The sequence below is a fragment of the Hemiscyllium ocellatum genome, chromosome 21, assembly GCF_020745735.1.
Source record: "Hemiscyllium ocellatum isolate sHemOce1 chromosome 21, sHemOce1.pat.X.cur, whole genome shotgun sequence".
Classification (NCBI taxonomy): domain Eukaryota; kingdom Metazoa; phylum Chordata; class Chondrichthyes; order Orectolobiformes; family Hemiscylliidae; genus Hemiscyllium; species Hemiscyllium ocellatum.
Window position 1 is genome coordinate 46,331,634 of NC_083421.1, and position 18,849 is coordinate 46,350,482.

The 18,849-nt window shown below is 40.7% G+C and overlaps 1 protein-coding gene across 4 annotated transcripts in view; it reads right to left on the reverse strand.

The window, feature by feature from the left end:
* The window catches only part of mapkap1 (MAPK associated protein 1), a 332,586-nt gene that overhangs the window by 46,615 nt on the left and 267,122 nt on the right, over positions 1-18,849 (reverse strand). For all 4 annotated transcript variants that reach the window (XM_060841424.1, XM_060841422.1, XM_060841423.1 and 1 more), the window contains one exon: positions 11,948-12,088. In XM_060841424.1, the coding sequence (XP_060697407.1) occupies positions 11,948-12,088 (141 nt within the window). The remainder of the gene's footprint in view (positions 1-11,947; positions 12,089-18,849) is intronic.

Here is an 18,849-nt window from a genome sequence, read left to right on the forward strand (position 1 = left end):
GAAACACCACAGTTCTTGAGGTGTAGGATCATCATGATACTGCAACAAAAAGTTAGTTACAGGATTTTGAGCCAGCAGCAGTGAAGGAATAGTGATATTGTTCCAATATATTTCTTAAAGCGAGAAGATACTGCTGATTATCTTTCATGGAAAAGTTCTTGATGGCATCCTTAATGAAGCTCACCACAAATAATTAAGCTCTTAATCCAAATCACTTAATTTACCTGGGCGGCATGGTGGCTAAGTGGTTAGCACTGCTACCATCAGGTCATTCCCGATGAAGAGCTCATGCTCGAAACGTCAACTCTCCTGCTCCTTGGGTGCTATCTGACCTGCTGTGCTTTTCCAGCAGCACACGTTTCGACTCTGATCTCGATCATCTGCAGTCCTTACTTTCTCCTAAATTGCTCAGAATGTTCAGGAATGTGTAGGTTAGGTGAATTAGTCAGAGGAAATTTCAAGTAATAGGTTAGGGGAAAGGATCTGGGTGGGTTACTCTTCGGAGGGTTGGTGTGGACTTGCTGGGCCAAATGGCATGTTTCCACACTGTAGGGATTCTATGATATTATCTGTGCTCAGTTTCAGAATGTGATAAGTTTGAGGGGAAGATCAAGTTTCAATACTCAGGATCATGATTCGCCAATGGCCAGACATTGTCATTGCTCAAGGCAGGGGAACAGATTTGTAAATTATAGAATTTTCATTCCATCAAATTATTCAATCTTGAACCAAATTTTCTTCAAACCTTCGGTTTTGAGCATGTAGAAAAGATTGAATATGTAACAAACTAATACTTTGTCATCAATATTTCCTGTAAGCTTTGCACTTGTGACTTTGCAACAGCCTGGAAACTACCTGGTAAATCATCTTCACATGTATACTATGTAAAATGCATGCAAAAAGAAGTTGGGGTACGATGCTGAAAAAGAACTGACGCTACCATAAATTTTTTCTATGCAGGGCACTTTGGCAGTCATTATAATTCATGCGATGTTTAGGAACAAATATAAATGTTAACAATCTTAAAATTTAGATAAGGATTTGATAACTAATATACTAACAGAAAAATTTACTGAAATGACTGAAACTTGAAATGATCAATGAATTATTAATTCTAGCTCTGGTGACAAAATTACTTTTCTAAAGTACAATATTTGTAAACACAGAAACTGTTTGAAAAGACACTGCTTTGCCTATGCATTAACTTCATTGTGAATATCAAAACCATTGGACAAGATTCAGATATGTTTATATTTACCATTTGGCACACTGTACCTTATATAAAACAGACAGGGAATTAAAATATGACTGAAAAGTCACATTTGTAAGCAGACTGAAAGGTGCATTAACCCCTGAAAGCTGTTTTCACAGGTCAGTCCCATCAGTACTAAACAAGTTGAACCATTTGTTTCACCTAACAGCTCCACTCCCCTTATGTCATTTATCTTTAGTGATAAGGGATGACCTTTTCAAGCTCTCTGTTCTGATAGCTTCCAGACACAGAGGCAAGAAATTCTCCTCAAAGCATCCTGGCAGCAATTGGCAAAAAATAACGTGAGCTTGGCAAAATGGTTTCTGCTTTTGAATGGTGGCTGGAATACAAGAGTATCACTGTGGTTAAAAGCTCAACCACTTGGCACTAAAAAAAATAAGACTAGACGTCAGAGGAATAACAACACTTAGGCCTAGTTTTATCAATATTGGAATAAGCTATTTTAATGTATAGAAGCATAGAACGGTTATGGCACAGAAAGAACCAATTCAGCCTATCGGATCCATGCTGACTCTATGTAAAATCAATTTAGGTAATTCCATATTCCTTTCCTCATATTTATGCAACTGTTTTTCCCCTTCAGGTGCACATCCAAAACTACTTTTATCATCATGACTGAATGTTTTCACTACACTTTCAGGATGTGTATTTCAAATTGTAAACATGCACGAATAAAAATGTTTCATCTCATGTTGACTTTAATTCCTTCACAAATCGCTGAAAATGTATGCTCTGATTCTTGACTGCTGATACCCTTTTTCCTTTAATGCTTCTCATCTTCAAGTGTTTAATTTCCTTTTAAAAAGTTATTGCTTTGGAAATTATTGATCTAACAGCCATGTAATGTATTTCATGTTTCAACAGCATTTTGCAGGACACCATCATTAGGTTTTGCCACTGAAATATAATTCACTACCCTCACAAGCTTGTAAATACATATGTAAAATTCCTGATTACTCATCTGGACCAGTTAGAACACAAATTCTATTCAAAATAAGACAGTAACTAGTATTCATGTTCAGTACAATTTTCCGAAGTATTAATATGTTGCCAATATCAATAGACATTATTGATAATACTCTGCAAATATTACATTCATAACTTATTTAATATATGTTTGCCTGGATTTGTTCATTTGCCAAATATATCTTCAAAATTTGCAAGTCAGAATTATGGGCAATGTCACAGCGCAGTTTCAAATCAAGTGTTATAAGGACTGAACAAAAGAGGTCAAAATCTATAATATCTTACTTCTGCGATTAAATTTCAGGGAACAAATTAATGTTTACGAGATGCAGAAAATTGTCAGTATCTATCAATATTGTCAAGAGGAAGAAGATGGTGAGTGCTGTTCTTGTAGTGTGCTCAAATAAGTAAAACATCTTCTATTAAATTCTTGCGTGATAGCTTTTTTCTAAAATAGAGGAGAGCTTGAGAATGTTTGTAATGCCATCACTGATAGTGTCTGTCGGCAAAAATTGTAGATTAAGTTCAGTTGTGCTCAGTTGAAACACCTTATTTTACTAAGTTTTGCTGAAGTAATTAAATCCCAACACTGAGGATTCTGGGTAATCCAAGATGGAGGGCGGGAAAACTTTCTGGCTGTAATAGCTGCGCCTTTTTTTTTGAGGTATTGGAGAGGATTTCCTCAAATTCCAGGAACAGCAATTACTGTTTTATATGTTGTTGCATTGTTTTGGAACTTTGGAAAAAAAAAGTCAAAACAACAGCAGTTTAAAAGGGAGAAGAGCAGACAAAGGAAGCACATGGTGAGGACAGTGCAGGAGACGGGGGGGGGGGGGTGGAGAGAACAGAGAGAGAGAGAGAGAGAGAGAGAGAGACCTGCACAGTTACCGCCTTTGCTGTTTGAATTCGTGTATTGCTGGACATCGGAGTGCATCTGGGAAAATTAACAAACAGTGAAATTCACAACTAATCTTGGAGGAACTGTTTGGCAAAGTTCACAGCACAGAAGCAGATAAGTGTTTTTTTTAAAGTGGGACGTACAGAAAGACTGCAGTAGTGAGTAGAGTGGGTTCTTTTCTCAGCAGAGAGCGGCGGGAGCTGGGTGGAAGTTCAGGCGGAGCGCAAAGCCGGTCGGGAAGATAAGTGATTGATTTAAAGTGGGCGTGTTCTAAACCCCAGGTCCTACAAAGTAGGGTCTCCCTCCCTCTCTCCTCCTCTAACCTAAATTAAGAGTCCACAGACTTGCCACAAAAAGAGGGTCTAAGGAAGTTTGGATCGAAGAGTGAGGCTTCAGCTCAGGAGTCTTTGACAAGGAGGTTGAGTGAAGTGATTACGCCACAGTTGAAGAGGGTGAAGACATGACTGCCCAGCTGGTTCAGTGCACTACGTGCTTGATGTGGGAAGTCAACGAGTCTGGTGTCTGGCTCGTATATATGTGGAAAGTGTGTGCACATTCAGCTATTGACTAAGCATATTGCAGCGCTGATGAAAGACCTCGAGGACCTTAGGCTCATCCGAGAGAACGAGATCTTTCTGGACAAGACCTTCAGCGAGGTTATTACACCAATCATGCCAGAAGAGAGCAGACGATGAGGAAGGCAGAGAGAAGACAGGTGCAAGAGACCCCGGGAGAAGTACCTGTCAGGAACAAGTTGAAGCTTTTGGAAACAGTAGAGACTGATGACACTGCCAGCTCGCAAGGCGGCCAGGTCTGTCAATCAAAAGTTGGTGCAGAGGCAGAGCAGAAGAGTCGGACATCGCACAGAGCCGTGGTAATAGGGGACTCCATCGTGAGAGGAATTGACGGGATTTAAGGATGGTGTGTTGCCTTCCTGGTGCCAGGGTGAAAGACATCGCGGACAGAGTGCGGGAAATCCTCAAGGACAAGGGTGAAGAGCCAGAGGTGGTGGTACATGTCAGCACAAATGATGTCGGGAAGAAGAGGAGGAACATACTACAGCGAGACTTCGGAGAACTAGGAAGAAGGCTGAAAAGCAGGACGTCCAAGGTGGTTATCTCCGGTTTGCTTCCAGTTCCTCGGGCTGGTGTGGCCAGAAACAGGGAGATAATGGACTTGAACGTGTGGTTGGGGAACTGGTGCAGGAAGCAAGGATTTAAGTTCTTGGATCACTGGGGTATATTTTATGGTAAGCATGAATTCTACAATAGAGACGGATTGCACCTTAATAGGTTAGGGACCAGCTTTCTGGCAGGAAGGTTTTCTACTGCAACACCACTACATTTAAACTAAGTAGCGGGAAGAGGGTACAAATTGGATATTTAAAAAGAAAATTGAAGGGAAAGTTAGAGCAAGAGAAGTCAAGAAAGACAACTGCATCAACGAGGCAGAAAACTCGGAAAGGGATCATGCTGTAAGGTTGAGTGAAATAGGGGTTGATGGGAAGGGTGAGAGCAGTAACAAATTAAAAATACTATATATGAATGCACAAAGCTTTAGAAATAAGATGGATGAGCTTGAGGCTCTTTTGGAAATTGGCAAATACGATATTGTGCGGATAACTGAGACGTGGCTTCAAGTGGACAGGGCCTGGGAAATGAATATTCCAGGCTACACGTGCTATCGTAAGGACAGACTGACGGGCAGAGGGGGTGGTGTGGCCTTGTTGGTAAGGGAGGATATTCAGTCCCTTGCGCGGGGGGACCTAGAGTTAGGAGATGTACAGTCAGTGGATGGATAGAGCTGCGAAATACTAAGGGTAAAAAGACCCTCTTGGGAGTCATCTACAGGCCCCCAAACAGTAGTCTGAATGTCGGATGTAAGATGAATCAGGAGCTGAAATTGGCCTGTCGCAAAGATGTTACTACAGTTGTTATGGGGGATTTTAACATGCAGGCAGACTGGGAGAATCAGGATGGTATTGGACCTCAAGAAAAAGACTTTGTGGAGTGCCTCAGAGATGAATTCTTAGAGCAGCTGGTGCTGCAGCCGACCAGGGAGAAGGCAATTCTGGATCTGGTATTGTGTCACAAACTAGAATTGGTCAGAGACCTCGAAGTGAAGGAGCCATTGGGAAGTAGTGACCGTAATACATTAAGCTTCAATCTGTAATTTGAGAGGGAGAGGGTACAGTCGGAAGTGGCAGTAACTTCTGTTGAATAAAGGGAACTATGGAGCTATGAGGGAGGAGCTGGCCAAAGTTCAGTGGTGCAATACCTTAGCAGGGATGATTGTGGAGGAACAATGGCGCATATTTCTGTGTATAATGCAGAAGTTGCAGGATCAGTTCATTCCTAAAAGGAATAAAGATCCCAGGAGGAGGCATGGGCGGCCGTGGCTGACGAGGGAAGTTAAGAAACATATAAAGTTAAAAGAGAAAAAGTATAACATAGCAAAGATAAGTGGGAAAACTGACTGGGAAGCTTTTAAAGAGCAACAGAGGATTACTAAGAAGGAAATACGCAGAGGAAAAATGAGGTATGAAGGTAAACTGGCCAATAATATAAAGGAGGATAGTAAAAGCTTTTTTAAGTATGTGCAAGGCAAAAAAATGGTTAGGACTAAAATTGGGCCCTTGAAGACAGAAACAGGGGAATATATTATGGGGAACAAAGAAATAGCAGAAGAATTAATTGGGTACTTCAGATCTGTGTTCACTGGGGAAGACACAAGCAATCTCCCTGAGGTAACAGTGGCTGAAGGACCTGAACTGAAGGGAATCTATATTTGCCAGGATTTGGTGTTGGAGAGACTGTTAAGGCTGAAGGTTGATAGGTCTCCGGGGCCTAATGGTCTACATCCCAGGATACTGAAGGAGGTGGCTCGGGAAATCGTGGATGCGTTGGTCATTATTTTCCAGAGTTCGACAGATTCGGGGCCGGTTCCTGAGGATTGGAGGGTGGCTAATGTTATACCACTTTTTAAGAAAGGAGGAGAGAGAAAGCCGGAAATTATAGACCAGTTAGTCTGACCTCAGTGGTGGGAAAGATGCTGGAGTCTATTATAAAGGATGAAATTACGGCACATCTGGATTGTAGTAACAGGATAGGAGAGAGTCAGCATGGATTTATGAAGGGCAAATCATGCTTGACTAATCTTCTTGAATTTTTTGAGGATGTAACTCTAAAGATGGATGAGGGACATCCAGTAGATGTAGTGTACCTGCACTTTCAGAAAGCTTTTGATAAAGTCCCACACAGGAGGTTAGTGAGTAAAATTAGGGCGCATGGTATTGGGGGCAAAGTACGAGATTGGATTGAAAATTGGTTGGCTGATAGGAAACAAAGGATAGTGATAAACGGCTCCATTTCGGAATGGCAGGCAGTGACCAGTGGGGTACCACAGGGATCTGTGCTGGGACCACAGCTTTTTACAATATATGTTAATGACATAGAAGATGGTATCAGCAATAACATTAGCAAATTTGCTAATGATACAAAGCTGGGTTGCAGGGTGAAATGTGATAAGGATGTTAGGAGGTTACAGGGTGACCTGGACAAGTTAGGTGAGTGGTCAGATGTATGGCAGATGCAGTTTAATGTGGATAAATGTATGGTTATCCACTTTGATGGCTAGAACAGGAAGGCAGATTACTACCTAAATGGAATCAATTTAGGTAAAGGGGCAGTACAGAGAGATCTGGGTGTTCTTGTACACCAGTCAATGAAGGCAAGCATGCAGGTACAGTAGGTAGTGAAGGCGGCTAATAGCATGCTAGCCTTCATAACAAGAGGGATTGAATATAGAAACAAAGAGGTGCTTCTGCAGCTGTACAGGGCCCTGGTGAGACCACACCTGGAGTACTGTGTGCAGTTCTGGTCTCCAAATTTGAGGAAAGACATTCTGGCTATTGAGGGAGTGCAGCGTAGGTTCACAAGGTCAATTCCTGGAATGGCGGGATTACCTTACACTGAAAGACTGAAGCGACTGGGCTTGTATACCCTTGAGTTTAGAAGACTGAGAGGGGATCTGATTGAGACATAAGATTATTAAAGGATTGGACACTCTGGCAGCAGGAAACATGTTTCCGCTGACGGGTGAGTGCTGAACCAGAGGACACAGCTTAAAAATATGGGTTAGACCATTTAGGACAGAGATGAGGAGAAACTTCTTTATCCAGGGAGTGGTGGCTGTGTGGAATGCTCTGCCCCAGAGGGCAGTGGAGGCCCAGTCTCTGGATTCATTTAAGAAAGAGTTGGATAGAGCTCTCAAAGATAGTGGAATCAAGGGTTATGGTGATAAGGCAGGAAGAGGATACTAATTAGGAATGATCAGCCATGATCATATTGAATGGCGGTGCAGGCTCGAAGGGCTGAATGGCCTACTCCTGCACCTATTGGCTATTTCTTGATTATATGCTTTTTGAGATATGTCTCTTGATTAATAAGCCATAACTATTTACTTAATTGGGGCAGTGTTTTGCAGAGGAATAAGACGGTGTTATTTTCTGGATCTGTACATTGTGAAGGAGCAAAAATGGCCTTTCGTAGAGTGATATGCGCTTTTTTGACAGATGTGGGAGTTTAAGGGTTACTTAGGATTATATCTGCAATCTATGCTGTTGGTTGCAAATCTTATCAGATCAAATGGATCGGTTGGAGAGACAGTTAGAAGCAATGAGGAACTTGCAACAGCAACACGATATGAAGGGGAGGGGAAGTCTCAGATACAGACACATAGATGGGTTAACCCCAGGAAAGGTGAAAGGGATAGGCAGCTAGTGCAGGAGCCTTCTGTGGCTATACCCATTTCAAACAAGTATGCTGTTTCGGAAAATGTAGGGAGTGATGGATTCTCAGGGGAACGTAGCACAAACAGCCAAGGATTTGGTATTGAGACTGGCTCTAATGCAATGACTGGTATGTCGGGTTCCAAGAGATCAATTGTGTTCGGGGACAGGCTAGTCTGAGGTACAGACAGACGTTTCTGTGACCAGCAGTGAAAAATCAGAATGGTGAGTTGTTTTCTGGTGCCAGGATGAAGGATGTCTCAGAGAGGGTGCAGAATGTTCTCACGGGGAGAGGAGCCAACAAGGGGTCATTGTCCACATTGGAACCAATGACATAGGAAGGAAAAAGGTTGAGATTCTGAAGGGTGATTACAGAGAGTTAGGCAGAAATTTAAAAAGGAGGTCCCGAGAGTAGTAATATCTGGATTACGCCCAGTGTTATGAGCTAGTAAGGGCAGTAGTAAGAGGATACAGCAGATGAGGAGCTGGTGTATGAGAGAAGGAATCATATTGTTGGACCATTGGAATCTCTTTTGGGGTTGAAGTGACCTGTACAAGGAGGACAGATTATACCTAAAGTGGAAGGGGACTAATATCCTGGCAGGGAGATTTGCGAGTGGGGGGGGGGGGGGGGGGGGGGAGAGAGAGAGAGAGAGAGAGAGAGAACCTCAGGGAGACAGTGAGAAAAAAGATCAATCTGAGACTGGTACAGTTGAAAACAGAAGTGAGTCAAACAGTCAGGGCAGGCAGGGATAAGTAGGACTAAGTAAACCGTATTTATTTCAATGCAAGGGGCCTAACAGGGAAGGCAGATGAACTCAGGGCATGGTGAGGAACATGGGACTGGGAATTCATAGCAATTACAGAAACATGGCTCAAGGATGGGCAAGACTGGCCGCTTAATGTTCCAGGATACACGTGCTACAGGAAGGATAGAAAGGGAGGCAAGAGAGGCGGGGGAGTGGCGTTTTTGATAAGGGATAGCATTACAGCTGTGCTTAGGGAGGATATTCCCAGAAATACATCCAGGGAAGTTATTTGGGTGGAACTGAGAAATAAGAAAGGGATGATCACCTTATTGGAATTGTACATAGTTAGAGGGAAATTGAGAAACAAACTTGTAAGGAGATCTCAGCTATCTGTCAGAATAATAGGGTGGTTATGGTAGGGGATTTTAACTTTCCAAACATAGACTGGGACTGCCATTGTGTTAAGGGTTTAGATGGAGAGGAATTTCTGATTAGTAGGTCCATCCACATTCTGAGAGAAGGTGCAAAACGTGACCTACTCTTGGGAAATAAGGCAGGGCAGGTGACTGAGGTGTCAGTGAGGGAGCACTTTGGGCCCCGCGACTATATTTCTATTAGATTTAAAATAATGATGGAAAAAGATAGACCAGAGCTAAAAGTTGAAGTTCTAAATTGCAGAAAAGCCAATTTTGATGGTATTAGGCAAGAACTTTCAAGAGCTGCTTGGGGGCAGATGTTCACAGGTAAAGGTACAGCTGAAAAATGGAAAGCCTTCAGAAATGAGATAACGAGAATCCAGAGAAAGTATATTCCTGTAAGGGTGAAAGGGAAGACTGGTAGGTATAGGGAATGCTGGATGACTAAAGAAATTGAGGGTTTGGTTAAGAAAAAGAAGGAAGCATATGTAAGGTATAGACAGGATAGATCGAGTGAATCCTTAGAACAGTATAAAGGCAGTAGGAGTATACTTAAGAGGGAAATCAGGAGGGTAAAAAGGGGACATGAAATAGCTTTGGCAAATGGAGTTAAGGAAAATCCAAAGAGATTTTACAAATACATTAAGAACAAAAGTATAACTAGGGAGAGAACAGGGCTCCTCAAAGATCAGCAAGGCGGCCTTTGTGTGGAGCTGCAAAAAATGAGGGAGATACTAGACAAGTATTTTGCATCAATATTTACTGTGGAATAGGACATGGAAGATATAAAAAGTAGCGAAATAGATGGCAATACCTTGCAAAATGTCCATATTACAGAGGAGGAAGTGCTGGATGTCTTGAAACACATAGGTGGATAAAAACCCTAGGACCTGATCAGGTGTATCCGAGAACTCTGAGAAGCTAGAGAAATGATTGCTGGGCCTCTTGCTGAGATATTCGTATCATCGATAGTGACAGGTGAGGTGCTGGCAGACTGGAGGTTGGCTAACGTGGTGCCACTGTTTAAGAAGGGCAGTAAAGACAAGCCAGGGAACTATAAACCAGTGAGCCTGACGTTGGTGGTGGGCAAGTTGTTGGAGGGAATCCTGAGGGACAGGATGTACGTGTATTTGGAAAGACAAGTACTGATTAGGGATAGTCAACATGGCTTTGTGTGTGGGAGATTATGTCTCACAAACGTGATTGAGTTTTTTGAAGAGGTAACAAAGAGGATTGATGAGGGCAGAGCGGTAGATGTAGCGGTATACGGATTTCAGTAAGGTGTTCAACAAGGTTCCCCATGTGAGACTGGTTAGCAAGGTTATATCTCACGGAATAAAGGGAGAACTGGCCATTTGGATACAGAACTGGCTCAAAGGTAGAAGACAGAGAGTGATGGTGGAGGGTCGTTTTTCAGACGGGAGATTTGTGACCAGTGGATTGCCACAAGGATCGGTGCTAGATTTTCTACTTTTTGTCATTTACATAAATGATTTGGATGTGAGGAAATGAGGTACAGTAAGTTTGCAGATGACACCAAAATTGAAGGTGTAGTGGACAGCAAAGAAGGTTATCTCAGATTACAATAGGATCTTGATCAGATGGGCCAATGGGCCAAGAAGTGGCAGATGGAGTTTAATTCAGATAAATGAGAGGTGCTGCATTTTGGAAAGCAAATCTTAGCAGGACTTTACCATTAAGTGTATAAGTCCTAAAGAGTGTTGCTGAACAAAGAGACCTTGGAGTGCAGGTTCATAGCTCCTTAAAAGTGGAGTTGCAGGTAGGTAGGATAGTGAAGGCGGCATTTGGTCTGCTTTCCTTTATTCATCAGAGTATTGAGTACAGGAGTTGGGAGGTCATGTTGCGGCTGTACAGGACATTAGTTAGGCCACTGTTGGAATATTGCATGCAATTCTGGTCTCCTTCCTATCTGAAAGGTGTTGTGAAACTTGAAAGTGTTCAGAAAAACCTGACAAGGATGTTGCCAGGGTTGGAAGATTTGAGCTATGGGGAGAGGCTGAACAGGCTGGGGCTGTTTTCCCTGGAGCATCGGAGGCTGAGGGGTGACCTTATAGAGGTTTACAAAATTATGAGGGGCATGGATAGGATAAATAGACAAAGTCTTTTCCCTGGGGTGGGGGAGTCCAGAGCTAGAAGGCATAGGTTCAGAGTGAAAGGGAAAAGATATAAAAGGGACCTAAGGTGCAACTTTTTCATGCAGAAAGTGGTACATGTACAGAGTGAGTTGCCAGAGGATGTGGTGGAGGCTAGTACAATTGCAACATTTAAGAGACATTTGGATGGGTATATGAATAGGAAGGGTTTGGAGGGATATGGGCCGGATGATGGCAGGTAGGACTAGATTGGGTTGGGATCTCTGGTTGGCATGGACGGGTTGGACCGAAGGGCCTGTTTCCATGCTGTACATCTCTCGGACTCCATTTAACATGCTAGTTTTATTAAACGTATGCCAATGAATTGCAAAGTGAAAGTCGATCTTGATTTTTAAAAATATGTTGTATGCGGATGAGGGGAGTGGACACACCTTTGAATTCAGCTTCTAATAGTACATCAGTTTAGTTGTTATACTGTAAAATATTATGACATTCTTTTCTCAAAAACCGAATACTTCTTGCTTAATTTGTAAAGTTAGGTTTCTTTATGCTTTGGTTGGTTTTTAACGTTTACGTACAATATAATATAACATTTATGTACAATATAAGTCATTACAGGACTATATTGAAAAGGAGCAATTAAGGTAATCTAATTTAGGTAATAATATTCTCAACATTTTTTCTGTTCTTTAAGATCAGGACCAAGTAAAAAGGTTGCATTTCACCAAGTAATAATAATTACCTAATTGGACATCAGTAGTGAATCTTAGCTTGTGGACAATGCTGACTTTATATGATTTGTAGCGGTGACTGCTCAGAATATCTTGCACTGTTGTCATATCCAGAGGTGGCTCATCTTCTGAACTCTCCTCTCCTCTTGAACCTTCAAATTAAAGAATAAGTTGTGAAAGAAACGAAACATTCCATGAATTTAAAAAAAATTCAGAGTTGGATTAAAAAATAAATAAATCCAACTTTTAAAGGAATTATCAGCAATTGGCATTACAGGAATAGGCAATAATACTTTTCATTGTAAGCAAATACATTGTCAAAAATACTGCAGAATGATGAATTAACATTTCGGATACAAACTCTTTATCAGAACTAATTTTAGACTTTCAAGTTGTTATTCCTCCTCGAAAAACACACAGCCACCTCATTGGGACTTACTTCAACAAGCACAGATCAATCTTTGATACCTTGTTAAGGAACCCCAAAGTGTCAAGAAATTTCCACCTTCGATAAAGGGTCCACACTTTAAGACCCTTGAGATTTTCAACTTGTATTCCCTGTACAAAGCTGGTATTGCAAATCAACCGCCTGTGGACCCAATACTTACTTCCTCTAAATCTAGGAAAAGGATAATGAGGCAGTTTCTACAATTAACAGTTAACTCTGCAATGCCAGTATCATGCTTGTGCAGCAAATTGAAAGCCTGTCCCATCTTTTCTACCACAGTTGTCAGTTGCCATGTTTTTCCATCATGGAAAAGTGGTTTAATCTTCAGCTTTTTACGATCTGTAGCTTTTTTCTTTGTTATTTAAGCAAATAAATTTGGATGACACACTGAGCAACTGTGTATTTAAAGAAGGAATGCAAATCTGTTGATATCCTTTGAAATCAGTTTTTAAAAATATGATTTTCCAAACTGTTCACAACTTACACATTTTTATGAATTCATATTAATGAGTACCTATGTATAAATAACAATGTGAAAGCAATATTTTTAGCAAAAAATTAGTTTCATTGCAGAATAAAACCAAATTTTAGTAGTATAAGGCAAAAGCCAATGCTTTAAATTCTTTAGCACTTTTGGTACCTGTGCAAGTTATTTCCAAAAATAAGTTTCCTTTGATTTGAAGGCTGTCAGTTCTTCCCAAATACAATTACTGCTATTACTTGCTATTTCCAATTTCCTATTAGAAAAAAAATCCTCCTTCATTTGTCATTTGTAGGACTATGTAAACTCAACTATTTGTTGTTCATGAAGTACTCATTTCAGATTCGACATTTCGGGCATAAGCCCTTCTTCAGGAATTCCTCAAGAAGGGCTTATGCCCGAAACATCGAATCTCCTGTTCCTTGGATACTGCCTGACCTGCTGCGCTTTCCAGCAACACATTTTCAGCTCTGATCTCCAGTATCTGCAGACCTCACTTTCTCCTCATTTCAGATTACCAATTATTTATTTTCCCCCACTTTGAAGGCATCAAACTCCTTCACTGGGATATATTTCAACAAAATCATGTCAATCTCTGGTACTGTGCCCAAGTGGGAGGATACACATGTCCACATCTGGACTATAAGAGCCAGCAAGGCTGCGTAACATGCAGTGGAAATATGATGTATCTTATCCTTTGCTGATGTCTATACATGCTGAATTTGTGTTGCAATAAGGCCTAGCCAGCAATATTATGGACAGATAGCTAGATTAATACAAAACTATTCCCTCCCCTCAGATGTCATAGGACAAAATCATTGGCAAAGGATCCATGAGGAGAAATATCTTCACTTGAAGAGTTGTTTAGATCCAGAAAACCAACTGATAAGCTGGTGGAAGTGATTTCTTAATTTTAAAAATGCACACTTAAAGATAAACAACTAACAGGGTTAGAAGTAAAAAGTGAAGATGTAGAATTGAAGCGCAACTGTTTCATGTCCACATGGATATGATCGGTTAAATGACCTTCAGCTGGACTTTAAGTTTCTATGATTCTATGAAGCCATTTCTTTTTCTACAACTATCGAGTCAACTACAAACCAGGAATGAAACCTGGCATCTTCCTGGTTTACATATCTATTGCCCTACCAACACTTCAAACTCCTTTTTATTGTGAAAATGTAAGAATTTTCTCAAACATAAGATTGAGTGCATATCAGAAATGGAGTATTTGTAGTATCAGTATTAAACACATTCATAGATACAGTAGCAGATTAAAAGACCCCATGTTGTTGCAATAATGTACCTCAATTCAATCTCATTTGGATGTCTCATTTAGTATAACCTTGCTCTTCATTTTTCACATTAGCTGTTTTGTTGCATTGTGAATATCTAAAATCTGATTGAAGATTTGTAGCTCGGGTATCCGTTGTTGTGGTTCTGCTCGCCGAGCTGGAAGTTTTTGCTGCAAACGTTTCGTTCCCTGGCTACGGAACATCATCAGTGCGGTGGGAGCCTCGTGTGAAGCGCTGCTTTGATGTTTCTTCCGGTATTTATATTGGTTTGTTCTTGCCGCTTCCGGGTGTCAGTTTCAGCTGCAGTGATTTGTATCTGGGGTCCAGGTCGATGTGTCTGTTGATGGATGTTCTTGCCGTTTCCGGGTGTCAGTTTCAGCTGTAGTGGTTTGTATATAGTGTCCAGGTCAATGTGTCTATTGATGGAGTTTGGGGATGAATGCCATGCTTCTAGGAATTCTCTGGCTGTTCTCTGTCTGGCTTGTCATATGATAGTGGTGTTTTCCCAGTCAAATTCATGTTGCTGGTTGTCTGAGTGTATGGCTACTAGAGATAGCTGGTCGTGTCGTTTTGTGGCTAGCTGATGTTCGTGGATGCGGATTGTCCTATAGGACAAACAGGAAGACAGCTAACAATCCGCATCCACGAACATCAGCTAGCCACAAAACGACACGACCAGCTATCTCTAGTAGCCATACACTCAGACAACCAGCAACATGAATTTGACTGGGAAAACACCACTATCATAGGACAAGCCAGACAGAGAACAGCCAGAGAATTCCTAGAAGCATGGCATTCATCCCCAAACTCCATCAATAGACACATTGACCTGGACACCATATACAAACCACTACAGCTGAAACTGACACCCGGAAACGGCAAGAACATCCATCAACAGACACATCGACCTGGACCCCAGATACAAATCACTGCAGCTGAAACTGACACCCGGAAGCGGCAGGAACAAACCAATATAAATACCGGAAGAAACATCAAAGCAGCGCTTCACATGAGGCTCCCACCGCACTGATGATGTTCCCTAGCCAGGGAACGAAACGTTTGCAGCAAAAACTTCCAGCTCGGCGAGCAGAACCACAACATTGTGAATATCTAGCTAAATGTTAATTTGTTCAGGGTGTAAGCTTGCTCGCTGAGCTGTAGGTTTGATATCCAGACGTTTCATTACCTGGTAGGGAACATCATCAGTGGTGACCTTCAAACACAACCTACAGCTCAACAAGCAAACCTACACCCTAAACCTCAACCTGAGCTACAAACCTTCACAAACCTTGTTAATTTGTTTTAGTATATTGTTTCTAATTTTAGAATTAATGATTAACAGTAGAGAATAGGATAAATACAAGTAAAACACTTTGAAATCTAGTGCATTTAAAAGATTGGGGTCATGTTACTTTAACAGGTTAAGAGCTAGGAAGTTAGGTTATCAAAATGTTGGCATTAGAGATTACTAGAACACCTGAAATAAATGCCTATGTAGAACATTAGCCAAGATAAACAAGTCCTGCGTATGGCTCAATGGTAATGTCTATACCACTGTACTAGGAGGCCTGTGATCAAGTCCCACCTGTGTGTCACATCTTTAAGCAGGTTGATTAGAAAATACCTAAAAATAAATGATGGACAGAGTAACATGGATATTGCAGCTGGTCCTGAGTTGCCAGCTTTTTTGTATAATTCTTATGACTGTTACATTTCAGAGCAACATTTTTATTTTGAATTATTTTGGAACTCTTGTAGTCCAAATAATTACAAAAAAAAATGCAAAGTTGAGTTTTTTTTCAAACGGAGTTTGTGTGTGCGTGTGCGTGCGCGCGGGGAGTGGGCTTCCATACTTTTGTCATGTAACAATCTGTACATTTTGTTTATATTTAATAAAAATAAAGCAGAATAAAAGTTTAAAAGATACATCAAAAAAACCAAAAAAAACACAAAAAGCATAGTTTTCTTTACAATCACGAAGAGGAGATGGTTTGTCAACTGAGTTTCTTTTCAATGGAATTTGTGTTCGTCAAGTTTCGATCTGCAGAGCAATTTTTAAAAATCTTATGACAAAAGAAATTCCATAAAAAATGCAAAGGAAGAGAGATCGGTCAACATGTGTACAGCTCTGGAGAGTGTCTTTTTTTATCTGGAGATTGAAAGCTGAATGCTAGAGTCTTTGAGGAGTCTTTTTTTTGTTTGTTCAGCAATAAAAGTTCATTTTTAAAATATTTATATAAGTTTAAATCTTTTCTTCTACTTTTGCATGCTTAATATTAAATCTGAAAGTAACGAAAGAAAGTTTATTTTTATATACAAGGTACTATTGACAGCTTCTTTTTCACCTTAATGCCACTGTGGACATACAAGAGACACAATGTAATGACTAGTAGATTCAGAGCAGTAATTACACAGAAGGATCAGTCAGATAGATAGTTGACTGTCAGGAAAGGTAAGATAGTTCAGAAGTCTCCTGTTGTCATTCCTCTCTCAAACAGATATTCCATTTTGGGTTCTGTTAAAAGAAATAGTCTCAGAGAAAAACGGAAGTGGTAGTCAGATCTTGGGCACTAAGGATGAATCTTATGTTAAATAGGAATTGTCAAGATTTAAAAGAATAATTGTTATAGGGGACTCTCCTATCAGGGGCACAGACAGGATATTCTGCAATAGTGAATGTGAGCCTAGGATGATACATTGATTTCCTGGTGCCAGGGTGGAGGACATCGCAAAATGTCAAAGGGGAGAGTGAGAAGCCAGAACTTGTTGCATACATTGATAGCAATGACAGTGAAGGAAAGGGTTAAGGCTTTGCAGAGTGAATGCTAGAGGTTAGGTAGATGGCTAAAAAAACAGAACCTCAAAAGTAGTAATCTCTGGTTTACTTCCAGTGCCAAATTCTAATGAGGGAAGGAATGAAAGGATAGGGGGGGATTAATCAATGGCTGAAGAGTAATGTGCAGGGATTCAGTTTCTTGAATCATTGGGATCTCTTCTGGGACAAAAGAGGCCTGTTCAAAAAGAATGGGTTTCATCTGAACTGGAATGGGACCATTATCATAGCAGGGAGATTTGCTAGTTCTATTTCAGGAGCCTGTAAACTTTTATAAGGGGTGTGTGTGCGTGTGCGTGCGCACTAAGTAGCTGAAAAAAGAAAGATGAATGACAAAAGAGCAAGTTAATTAGAAAAGACAGACAAAAATGAAGAACCTCTGAAGAATTAAACTGTGTATATTTCAATGCATAGGTCTTACAGGTAATGCTGATGAACTCAGGGCATATATGGGAACATGGGACAAGGGCATTGTAGCTATTCCAGAAATTTGGCTTAAGAATGGACAGGACTGGCAGTTCAATGTTCCTGATTTTAGATGTTATGGGAAGGATAGAAAGGGAGGCAAGAGAGGAGCAAGTATGTATTTTTGATTCAGAAAAACATTACTAATGGAATTAGGATGTCAAGGGTGGACAAAGTCAGAGTTCATACGACACAAGATGAGTGTCCAACAGGTTTATTTGGAATCACGAGTTTTCGGAGTGCTGCTCCTTCGTCAGGTGAAGGTGGCTAACGAAGAAGCAGTGCTCCAAAAGCTTGTAATTTCAAATAAACCATTTGGACTGTAACCTGGCGTCACGTGACTTCTGACTACTGTAACTAGAGAAGATATTTCTGAGGGATCGAGTGAAAATATGTGGGGAAATTAGAAATAATAGAGATAATCACCTTGATACTGCTGTACTATAGACCTCCCCCCCAATAGTGAGAGGGAAATGGAGAAGGAAGTTTGCAGAAAGATCTCCATCTAAGAATATACGTAAGGAAAGTAAGGTTGCCAAGGTGACGGATGGATTTTAATTTTCCAAACAGTGACTGGAACGGTCAGAGTTTTAAAAATTTGAATGGTGAAGTATTTGTTAAATATGTTCAAGAAAATTTCTTTATCAACATGTAAATGTTTCTACTAGAGAAGGAGCAAAACTTGGCATTCTCTTGGGAAAAGCTGAAAACGTGTTGCTGGTCAAAGCACAGCAGGCCAGGCAGCATCTCAGGAATAGGGAATACGACGTTTCGAGCATAAGCCCTTCATCAGGAAATAAGGCAGTGCAAGTGACTGAAGTGATCTGAGAACACTGAGACTAGTGATCGTATATTATTGTTTTAAAATAGTTACACGAAAGTCTTCCATAAAAAATTAAAGTTAATAAGTGGAGTAAGACAAATTTATAGGGTACAAAACAAAAACTTTCAAAAGTTCAGTGGAGTAGAATGTTTGCAGATAAAGGTAAAACTGACAAATGGGAGGCCTTCAAACGTATGATAACAGGAGTTCAGAGGCATTATGCTCCTATTCAGAGTGAAAGGCAAGATTGGTAAGATTAGGGAGCAATGAATGAAGATATTGAGATTCTAGGTGAAAGTGAGGACTGCAAATGCAGAAGATCAGAGTCAATGTTACAGTGGTGCTGGAAAAGCACAGCAGGTCAGGCAGCATCCGAGGAGCCCTCCAGCACCACTCTAATATTGAGATTCTAGTCAAGAATAAAAAATAATCGTATGTTACATATAGACAACTGGAATCAACTGAAGCTCTTCAAGAGTACAAAGAGAGTAGGGGCATTCTTAAAGAGGAAATCGGAAAGACAAAGAGGGGATATGAGATAATCTTTAATCTTACCTGCCAAGGCTAT